This window comes from Acomys russatus, chromosome 11, assembly GCF_903995435.1.
Source record: "Acomys russatus chromosome 11, mAcoRus1.1, whole genome shotgun sequence".
Taxonomy (NCBI): domain Eukaryota; kingdom Metazoa; phylum Chordata; class Mammalia; order Rodentia; family Muridae; genus Acomys; species Acomys russatus.
In genome coordinates this window covers 61,370,112-61,381,571 of record NC_067147.1, presented here as the reverse complement: position 1 = coordinate 61,381,571, position 11,460 = coordinate 61,370,112, and the positions used below count along the sequence as shown (strand labels likewise).

General features: G+C 53.6%; 1 protein-coding gene across 1 annotated transcript; it reads left to right on the top strand.

The window, feature by feature from the left end:
• The first annotated feature begins 4,140 nt into the window (after positions 1–4,140).
• On the top strand, positions 4,141–7,521 carry LOC127195922 (class II histocompatibility antigen, M alpha chain). The gene is made up of 5 exons (XM_051153557.1): positions 4,141–4,312; positions 5,650–5,934; positions 6,490–6,768; positions 6,996–7,124; positions 7,456–7,521. Exons 1-5 carry the CDS (start codon positions 4,222–4,224, stop codon positions 7,458–7,460), a joined length of 789 nt encoding a protein of 262 aa, XP_051009514.1. The 5' UTR covers positions 4,141–4,221; the 3' UTR covers positions 7,461–7,521.
• The last annotated feature ends 3,939 nt before the right edge of the window (positions 7,522–11,460 follow it).

Sequence of the window (11,460 nt, the reverse complement as noted above, 5' to 3'; positions counted from 1 at the left end):
AGCGGGCACGCAGCAGGGGTGTGAAGCGGGCACGCAGCAGGGGTGTGAAGGGGGCACGCAGCAGGGGTGTGAAGGGGGCATGCAGCAGGGGTGTGAAGCGGGCATGTAACGGGTGTGAAGCGGGCATGCAGTAGGGGTGTGAAGCGGGCATGCAGCAGGGGTGTGAAGTGGGCATGTAGAGCACTGACTGCAGCTCTTTCCTCCTCCTCATTCAGTGCAGCACCCCAGCGGTGTGTACAGTGCCAGCTGCACTTGGGATGCCTCCCCATTTCATGAATTTCAACCTGGAAATCCCTCCACAGATGTCTCTAGAATCTGTTTCCATGGTGATTTTAAGTCCCATCAAACTGACAATCAAGAAGAACTCTCACAGCTTCTCAAAGTTGTCCTAACTCTCTCTAATTCCCACCACCTCACAAAAACTCCTAAACCCTGACACATTCCTGCTCTGTGGTTCAGGGAGGCCAAGCCAGGGCCTCAGGCATAGCCCACCTCCCACCCTCCCACCCCAGCCACTGACGCATTCTCACAGAAACACACAGCATCCATAGCTATTCCTTGGTCCTTGCTAGACTGTTCACTCCTGAAGACAGGACTATGCCTTGCAGGACTCTCCCCTTGTGCCAAGTGTCCATCATTGTGACAAAATGAGGTCACTTAAAAGGAAGATTTACTTGAGCATGTGGTTTCCTCAGTGGTCACTTGGCCCCATCGTTTGTGCCTGTGGCAAAGCAGAACATGGCAGGAGCGACTGGTGCAGCAGAGTGGCTGAGAGGGAGAGGTTGAAGTAAGTCTGTGAGGTCATGCCCCCATGGCTCATGCCTTCCAGCTGGGCCTTACCTGCTAATGTCCCCACTGCCTCCCAATAGTATCAGCTCGGCACACACACACATCAAACACATACAGACACACACAGACACACCACACACACACCACATACACACACACACAGACACACACACACACACACACACACACACACACACACACACACACACACGCTTATTGTGCTGATTTAGTCCCCCGGGAATTTTATTCTATTTTATTTTTTATTTTAATTTAATTAATTTATTTATTTGTAAAAAGATTTTTTTTATATATTTGTAAAAAAAATTAATTATTTATTATGTTCACCAGAAGAGGGTACCAGATCTCATTATAGATGGTTGTGAGCCTCCATGTGGTTGCTGGTAATTGAACTCCGGACCTCTAGAAGGGCAGTCAGTGCTCTTAACCTCTGAGCCATCTCTCTGGGAATTTTAAACCCCTGCAGTGTCTATCCCTGGGTAAACCCTGGTCTTCGGGATGTGCCTGTCTGTAGGATTCCCGCCTGCTGGTGCCTGGGCAGCAGGACCTCCAAACTCTTAATTCTCCTTGATGGGTTGACATGCTGTCCTGCAGGAGAATGTCTTTTGAATTTTTTTTTACTTTGTGTGTGGGTATTTTCCCCTGCATGTGTGTCTGTGCACATTTGTCTGTGCACCACGTGTGTGCTTGGTGCCTGAGGAGGCCAGGAGAGGCCATCAGATTCCTTGGACCTGGAGTTAGAGTCATGATGAGCCGCCATGTGGTTGCTGGGAATCGAACCCAGGTCCTCTAGAAGAGCAGGCAGCGCTCTTACCCTCTGAGCCGTCTCTCCACCCGAAGGATGTCTTGGGTCTTCTTTGCAGCCTCATCCACATAGTTCTGGTACCAGGCCACCAGGGCCCTGGGGATGGACCATCGGATAACGTGACTCTGAAGCACATGGCACCACCCCTCACATGGACCAGGATGCTCGGCAGCTCCAGGAACGTGTGTTTCAGCATGTGTGGCTCTGTCACCACTAGGGCACGCCTGCTCATCTTGATGAAGCTGTGTCCCATGTGCACTGTGCCATGACTATGTCGTGTCCTTATGTCTGAAGACCTGCATGGACTGGGGCAGACCCTTGCGTGGCTCCCTCTGCAGACCTGAGGCCCTCGCCACATGCTGCTGCCTCCAGTAGTTTTAATTGTCAATGAGATGGTGGAAACACACCACTGGGGTATCCATGAGGGTTTTCCAGAAAGGTTTAAGTCAAGAGGAACGATCTCCTCTAAATGAACTGCTCTGGCTTGTGGGCTGTGCTCCCCAATTGAGTAAGGGGAGAAAGACCTTCCTGGCATCTGGGAGGGAGAAACGGGGTCTGCGAGCGCGGAGAGACTTCAGCTGCACGGTGCTCTGCTAGCAGGCGGTGCTGCTGTTGAACGGTTGGGCAGCTCTCTGCTTCCTGACCAGATTCGATGTGACCAGTGGCCTCACGCCCCTGTCACCAAGCCTCATGTCCATCCCAGCACAAGGGTCTGTCTCCTCACAAACCCTAAACCCAACAGCCCTTCCTCCTGAAGCCCTGCTCGCCAGCTATGTGACCACAGCAAGAGGAAAAGGGACGAACACACACACACACATATATACACATACACACATATATGTACACACACACACACACACACACACACACACACACACACACACACATATATATGCTTACTCTGTAACAGTAATAAGACAGATCACCAATAGCAACATGTTTAAAAGTTAAGAGAATGGCCAGGCCAGGTGTGGTAGGGCACGCCTTTAATCCCAGCACTCAGAGGCAGAGGCAGGTGGATCGCTGTGAGTTCGAGGCGAGGCCAGACTGGTCTATAAAGGGAGTCCAGGACAGCCAGGGCTAACACAGAGAGACCCTGTCTCGAAAAAAACCACCAAAAAATAAAAATAGAAAAGGAGAGAAGGGCCAGCAAGGTGGCTCAGCAGGTCAAAGTGTGTGCTGGGTATAAGCCTTTGAGTGAGACCCACAGGGACAGGAGGGAACAGGCTCTTGAAAGTTGTTCTTTGACCCCCACATACGTGTCATAGCATGTGCTCAACCACACTCATGTTCTCATACACAGGCCGCGCGCGCGCACACACACACACAGGGAGAGAGAGAGAGAGAGAGAGAGAGAGAGAGAGAGAGAGAGAGAGAGAGAGAATCTTATGTGATAGTCAACCTGCCATGCTCCTCTCTTTCTCTCTCTGGGTTTCTGAGACAGGGTTTCTCCGTGTAGCCATGGCTGTCCTGGAACTCACAGCGATCCTCCTGCCTCTGCCTTGGAGTGCTGGGATTACAGCTTTCTTTGCTCCACTGCAGTTCTCACCTTTTCCCTTTCCGGAAGCCTTTTAGAACTTGACCTTTGGTGCTTCCAAGTCTCCTCCTCCCCTCTTGCCCTTTGGGGCCATTCTTAGTTAAAGCAAGGGTCAGTAGAACACAGGCGCTCTTCAGTGACAGGCCAACCCAGAAAGTAGCTCAGCGGTCACGTGAGCAAGTGATTCACATCTAGGGCAGGGGGGAGTGACACACCAGGAGGCTCTCACCAGGAGTCTCAGACCCGCGCACAATTCAAAACTTGTTATGCTGGGCGTGGTGGCCGGCACATTCAGCCCCAGCTCTCAGGAAGGTGAGGTAGGAGGCTCGCTGAATTCCAGGCCCACCCGGCTACATAGCGAGACCATGTCTGCCCTCCCCAAATCCAAATGAACCGGGCATGATTGTGCTTGCCTGTAATCCCAGCACCGCGGAGGTGAAAGAAGACTGGTTAGAAGTTCAAGGTCATCCTCAGATACATAGTGAGTTCTAGGCCAGTGTGGGATACAGAGCCCAACCTCCCTAAAACCCCGCAACCCCCAAAATTATTGTTTCTGGACTTTTTTTTTTAACTTGATACTTGAGATTTGCAAGCTTGACGTTGATTCCAAGTACTAACCTACGGAAGATGCAACCAAAAAAGGGAGGCCCTCTGTGTTCCTCTTGGAATTTATATCCTTCCCTGCCCCTAGGTCAAAGGGGGAGGGTCTGAGAGCCCCGGGTTTTGCGGAGAAGGGTCGATCCCTTTATGGCTCTCCGCCGCCAGGCGGCGCTGCTCTGAGCGTCCCAGCAGCCACCTGCAGGAACCCGACCTTCCCACCAGGGGGCGGAGGTCTCCGGAGAGGCTCTTCCCGGCCCGGCCGGCTTCCGAGCCAAGTCTTCAAGAGGTGGCTGGCTCCCAGCCTCTCCTCAGCAACCGATGATGTCAAACTGTACACTTCTGTGATTGGTGTAGCCGAAACGAGGCGGGCCGCCATTGGCGATGCTCTGTTGGAACGCGCTGTGGGCCTGGAAGGGAGCCGGGCACCCGGGGGCTCAGTAGCTGCAGCTCCCTTTCCTGAGGGTGTGAAGGTATGGACCATGAGCGGAAGGCAGGAGCCGGGCTGCTGAAGCTGCTGCGGCTTCTGTGGCTGCTGCCCCACGCCTGGGGCCAGGTGCCCGAAGGTAAGACGCTGCTCCGCTTTGCGTCCGTCCCGAGGGCCGTCGAGCCCAGGGAACGCAGCAGCGGAGGTGAGCCTTGGGCTGGGGCTCTGTGCTGGTGGCAGCGGTGACGGACCTGCCTGCGGGAGAGGGTTGCTGTTGACGGATGTCGAGCGACCCAGGTATTTCACACGCTCCGTCTGTGTGCTAGACACTTCTCAAGGGAAGAAAACGGGCCTCGGCTGCCTTAAGAGACCTGCGCACGTCCACGAAGTAGGGGGATGACAGAGCTGGGGTTTGGACCAAGTAAGAATTCTTGCCTGGCCAAGTGTGGTGGTGCAGGACTGTAATCCCAGCACTTAGGCAGTGGAGGCAGGACGATCAGCCTCAAACAGTAACTTAGACTCCTCCAGTCAGGATCCCACCCTAGTCTGTCCTCAACTCAGATTCTTGGCCTGTCTTGTAGTTTCTCCTCGGGAAGTTTGGGGCAGGATGTAAGAGCAACCTGGAAGGCCCCCCTCACACCGAGTGTGTTATTCTGGGAGTTGGCTGAAAAGTTTTCTTCCGTCTGGGGTTTTTCAAAGAGGATTGTTATTTCCTGCAGCCGGGGGCTCTGGTCCCCCAATTGTGTCAGTGCCAGGTGCGCGGTTGTCAGAGAGGCCAGGTGGTGCTGAAGTGGCCAAGGATGTCTCTGCAGTAGCCTGGGGCCACGTCTCTATGGCTTAGGGAGGCCATGACCCTTCCCCACGCCCCTCAAGGCGGGAGTCCCATCCTCCGCGGCTTCTGAATTAGACGCAGGTGTTGGCTGTGCTAGGGTCCTCGGCTTAGTGAGGCGGTCAGGCAGCCTCTGTGGCCGTCCTTTTGAGCAGAAGAACTGACCCTGTTGCTTCCTTCTGCAGATTTTTGCTTTCTTTTTCGTTTGCTTGTTTTTTTTTTTTTTTTTTAATGAGACTCAGGTGCCCCGGCTGGCTGTATGTATGTAGCTGAGGGTGAGTTTGGACTTCGACCTCCTCCCGAGTACTGGCATCACAGATGCCCATCACCGTACGAGGCTCTGTTCTTTACAGGTGTAGACAGTTGCTCCGTTATGTGTAAGGAACTTTGGGAAGATTCCTTCATTTCTTTTCCCTCTCTTCCATTGGGAGGAGGGGCCTAAGCTGCAGGTGTAGAGGGGGTAGGCCGTATCTCTAGTGTGCCCCCCAAATAGAAACCTCACTGTTTTCTACTGTAAGGAGAAAGTGTGTGTGTATGTGTTATGTATGTGTAAGTGTGTGGTGAGTGTGTAAGTGTGTTTAAGTGTGTGGCGAGTGTGTAAGTGTGTGTGTGTGTCCCCAGTCCCTGAACTCACTGTCTCTTTGCAGCTCCCAGCCCTGTGCGGTGGGATGGCCCGCAAAACCACACCTTCCGGCACACCGTGTTTTGCCAGGACGGGGAGCCCAGCGTAGGGCTCTCTGAGTCCTTTGAAGAGGACCAGCTCTTCACCTTCGACTTCTCCCGGAACACCAGAGTGCCCCGACTGCCTGACTTTGCTGAGTGGGCTCAGGATCAGGGAGACGAATCTGCCATTTCATTTGACAAAAACTTCTGCCAGTTTTTGACCCAGGAAGTGGGCCCACAGCTTGAAGGGCAAATCCCAGTGTCCAGAGGTCAGGGGCGAGGAGTGGGGCTTGGTGGGTGTGTGCGGGGGTGTGTGTGGGGGTGTGGGGGTGCGGGGGCTGCAGTCTTAGTCCCCCAAACTTCTACTTCATATCATCCCTCATCTCTCCTTGTCCTGCTTGGAGCTTTTATTTCCTGCTTTAACACTCCTCCCCAGCACCTGGCGACACTCTGTCACCCATGTTTTCCAGTGGGAGGGAGGCAGTCAGAGGCACTGAAAACCTATTGAACTTGATGAAGTGACAGGGGCCAGCTGACCCCACTGAAGGCAGCATTCTCCTCACTGTGTCGGGAAGATGGCGGGATGAGTTTGTGTTTTAACAAGTGTCAGATGCCAACCTGGCATCAGGAGGAGGTCAGGGCAGAGGGGTCCACACAGTGTCCTAGCTGCAGTTTCTGGTAGGAAGACCTTTCTTGGAACCCCCAGATGTCCTCGTCTCTGTCTTGGCTCCATCTCTGTCCTCCTCCCCATGTGTTTTAGCTCTTTCCAAACAGTGGCACTATCTAAACTTGTCCCCTCTCTCCCCGTCGCCCGCCCCCACCAGGCCTACCCATGGCTGAGGTGTTCACACTGGAGCCTCTGGAGTTTGGCAAGCCCAACACGCTGGTGTGTTTCATCAGCAACCTCTTCCCACCCACCTTGACCGTGACCTGGCAGCATCGTGCTGTCGCTGTGGAGGGAGCCAGCCCCACGTCCATCTCCGCCATCGATGGGCTCACCTTCCAGGCCTTCTCTTATTTAAACTTCACGCCGGAACCCTTTGACCTTTACTCCTGCATTGTGACACACGAGATTGACCGCTACACAGCGATTGCCTACTGGGGTGAGGCCCATTCCCCTGGAAGCCTGGGCCTTTGAGGGGTCGAAAGGCCCATGGGAGGGGCCTCTCAGTTCACTTGGACATCTTCAGCCTGGTCTTCACTCTAGCCATCTTCACGCCCCCATGCCTCAACCCCTATCCCCGACCCGGTTATCCCAGATACCCAAGGCCCTCTGCGTGGGGTGCTCTCCTGCTGGGCCTCCAGGCTGACCTCGCCTTTTCTTCTCCAGTCCCCCAGAATGCCCTGCCTTCCGATCTCCTAGAGAACGTACTGTGTGGTGTGGCCTTCGGCCTGGGTGTGCTGGGCATCATCCTGGGCCTGGCCTTCTTCATCCACTCGCAGAGACCTTGCTCAGGTGGTAAGTCCTTCGGGGAAGGGAGGGAGCCAGGTACGAGGGTGCTGGTGTGTGCATGAGCCAGGATCCTCCTCTGGAGGCGTGAGGGCCGTATGCAGCAGGATGGGGCTACATCCTGCTATCTGGGGAGCCTGGCATACACACAGTTATTGGGTCCACAGAAACAGCTTTGAATAGGGGATGGGGTGCCCTGGGGACCTGTGGGAAACGTGCTTGGAGATGACTTGAGAGCAAGGAGAGTTTGGACTCAGCTGGGTGTGCGTGAGCGGTGGGGATGCTTCCGGGAGGAAGAGGGGCCTTCTGGTGACTTCCCTTCGCCCTGCTCTCTCCTCAGACTGATTCTTCCTGGCCAGGGTGTGGAACAGCGCAGCCAGCAGGGATGTCCAGGCATCGCGTGCCGCAGGAGTCCCTGGGATTCCTCGGGGTGTGTGTTAGTGTGCAGGTGTCTCAGCTGTGGCTCAGATGTCCCTTTGCATCCAGAGGAGCCCAGGCCACCACCCGACCACCACCCCATACCTTCCCTCTTGGAGGAAATAAACCTCCTTTCTTAACATCAGCGTGGCCTCTCTGCATGCTAGGGAAGGGTTATACTGCCGAGCCGCACCCCAGCCCACTGTACCTTCTTAACTCCTGGAATTTGCTGGATCCCTGGCCTGAGTGGCTTGCCATTTCAGATTCCGGGTACCGTAACCTGGACACAGCTCACTAGGGAGGGAAATGGGAAAGCCCCTCTCCTCAGCCCAGCTCCTGCTCCCTGACCTCAGCGTAGCTGACGGTGGCTTTTATCCTGTCAGCTTCTGCAAAATACATGAGAGAGGAAGGCAGAGTTTCCAATAACGTACTCAAAATATGGTTGCGGAAATTGCCTGTGTTTATTTGGTGTCGCCCTCTGCATACTATGTTGCTAGTGAAACTGATTATGGCTTCTACATTGAGGAAAATCTAGCTCCCTCCACCCCTTGGGTACCTGGGAAAACGGGAGCACCCGGATGGTGGTCGCCGCCTCCAGATGCTCTTCTGATTGGTCAGACCAGTTCTGTGGGCGGGGCCTGTGAGGGCTGGGCGCGCTGGTTTTCCCACGGATCTCTTCAGCGGCCTCCTGAACTGTGTGGCGCCGTCCCAGGCAGACCGAGGGAGCTGGTGGCACCTGACCGCCGCTGGCAAACTGCTCCACACACATTTTATCCTTTGCTCTTTGTGGCCTAGGGGAGTTGCTGTGGAGGCGGCTAAGGCTAACTCCTAGGGTTAGTTTGGTTTCGGCAAGGCCATCTCCGCTTTTCATATTGTCCCAGAGTCCCAGGGACACCACCCAGGTCTTCCCAGGCGTTGGCTCTTCCCTGGACCACGTCATTTCTAACAGCAGAGTGTGCTGATAATTACTGCGGGAATGCACGGCTGTCAAGGGGTCTCTGTGTGCTCTTGGACGCGTGACTTACTGTCTCCGTTTCATGTCAATTTCCATTAAAGGATAACAGTGGCGTCTCTCTTGTAGAGTTTTGTAAACCCAACGATCACTCATTTGGTTTTGTGATGCTGTGCCTTTCTCCGTTTTTCTACCTGTGTGTGCGCATGCTTTTGCATGTGTGTATGGGGGCCCAGCCCTGTGGGAGGTAGATACCAGGAACGCTCTTCACCTCAGAGTCACTCTCGCCCAGAGCTCACCGATGTGGCTGCTGGTCAGCCTGCTCGGCGCATTGCACCCTCTCTGACTGGAATACTTAGTGGCCGCCATGACTTCCTGTCCTTTCCGTGGGTTCTGTTTTGTTTTTGTTTTTTCGAGACAGGGTTTCTCTGTGTAGCCTTGGCTGTCCTGGACTCGCTTCTTTGTAGACCAGGCTGGCCTCGAACTCACAGCGATCCTCCTGCCTCTGCCTCCCGGGTGCTGGGGTTAAAGGCGTGCGCCACCATGCCCGGTTCTGGGTATCGAACCCTGGTCCTCACACTTGTGTGGCAAGAGCTACAACGGCCAAGCGATCTGCGCTGCCCCTGTGCATGCTGGGTAGGTGCTCTCACCACTTGTCAGCGCCCACGGGCTTCCATGAGTCTCAAGTTAACCTCTGTGGAATGCGGAGAACAGTTTCACATGGAGAAAGGGCAGGGTAGCAGCACAGGCGCCATTTGCCTGCAGCGCCACAGAACTTAGTGACCTCAGTAGCTTTCTTCTGCCTTTAGGTTCTTGGCTTTTTTTTTTTTTTTTTTAAGATGTATTATTTATTATTTTGTATACAGAGCTCTGCCTGCATGTACACCTGCAGGCCAGATGAGGGTATCAGATCACATTATAGATGGTTGTGAGCCACCATGTGGCTGCTGGAAATTGAACTCAGAACCTCTGGAAAAACAGTCAGTGCTCTTAACTGCTGAGCCATCTCTCCAGCCCCTCCCCCCTTTTTTTTAAAACCTTGTATGTGGGCGGGTATTTTGCCCACTGATATGTCTGTGTACCACATGCATGCCTGGTGCTTTCAGAGGCAAGAAGAAGGTCCCAGATTCCTTGCTTCTGGGCTCACACACAGTTGTAAGCAGCCATGTGCATGCTGGGAGTCCAACCCTGGCCCCCTGGAAGAGTCACCAGTACTCTCAACCACTGAGCCACTGATTTTCTCCCTTGGAGATGTTTTTACTTTTATGTCCATGTTACCTCTGTGGATCTGGTCCATATCACTGTTCTAAATTTTCCTAGCTTCAAATGTATCCAGGGATTTCTTGCCAATCAAAACTTAAAACTGAGCTGGGCAGTGGTGGCGCACGCCTTTAATCCCAGCACTCGGGAGGCAGAGGCAGATGGATCGCTGTGAGTTCGAGGCCAGGCTGGTCTACAAAGTGAGTCCAGGACAGCCAAGGCTACACAGAGAGACCTTGTCTTGAAAAACCAAAAAAATCAAAACAAACAAACAAACAAAAAAAACTTAAAACTGACTATTTTATTTTACTTGTTACCAGGTCTCACTGTGTGGCTCTGATCATCCTGGAACTTAATACGTAGACCAGGCTGACCTCGAAATCTACTCCTTCTTACCTTATGCCAGCCTTAATCCCAAGTGCTGGCATTAAGGATGAAGCGCCTTGCCAGATTTTCACCTCTGTACTTAGCTCCAGGTGACTCCTCTCTTGGTCTCAGATGATGGGCTTGCACTAGGTGCCCACTCATCAAGAGGTATATGTGCCATAGGGTCCCCGGCTGGCCTCAAGCTTGCTGCCTGGTTGAAATGATTGCCCAGCTCCGCTGCCTCCACCTCAGCTGCTAGGATTACACGCGGGCACTGCCCTGCTTGCCGCTCTCAGCGGCTGGTCCTGCATCCAAGTAAGAGCCAGGCTGACGCTTATTGCCGAGGTGGAGTGCATCAGGCAGGAAGGTGTGAGCCTAGCAGAGCGTCTAGGATACCTTGTCTTATCCAGAGCCATCAAGAGCTGCCTTTAGCCTGCTGTTCTCTTTTCTTTGAGTTAAAAGCCTCATGTAGCTCAGGCTGGCCTTGAACTCTCAGTGTAGCTGGGGATGATTTTGAATTCCTGGTCCTCCTGCCCCTCCCTCCCAGGGCTGGGATTGCCGGCATGTGGCACCTTCTAGAGCGGGAATGCTAGTCAGCAGACACCCCATTCCTGGGCAAACCTCGGTCCTCGTTCTTCCCTGAGGGAGCCAGGCCTGTCTTCACTGTAGCCTGTTCCCATTTCAACCAACCGCAGGCCACCCCGCACTCACTCAGCTCCTGCCCCGCCCTCCAGCCCCACTCCGTCTTTCTTAGAATTTTCAAGCCCTGACTTCTCAGGATACACCTTTCTTGATAATTTCCTGATAAATTTTCACCAACAAGTTTGTAGTTTTCGGTTCAGAGGTCAGAGAGCAGCTTTTAGAGCAGGGCAGCTGCCGGTGTCCTCACTGGCACTGGAGTTGCTGGCGTGGGCTGGGAGGCTCTCACGCGATGATGCTGAGTACCTTTCCACGGGTTCCTTCCTCTTCTTTTGTCATTTTGAGGCAGACTCTCACGTAGCTGAGATGGCCTTGGATCCCTGATCCCCGCCATCCACCTCTCAAGTGCTGGGATTTCACGACTCTACCAACACATGATACCATTCTGATAATTTTAAAACTGCATCTTCGGCTTTCTCTTGTGATTCCTGGGGACATGTTATTCTTAGAGCAGAGTGGATGCTGCAAATGCCTTCTGCTGGGCATCCCAGCACCTGGGAGGCTGAGGCAGGAGGATCACCAAAGTTCAAGGCCATTACTGGCTTTATGGCGAGGCTCTGTCTCAAAAAACAAACAAAAGCCCCCCAACAAACAAATAAAACCTTCCAAACAAACAAACAAACAAGCGATTCCAGTGAAATCTGCATGACT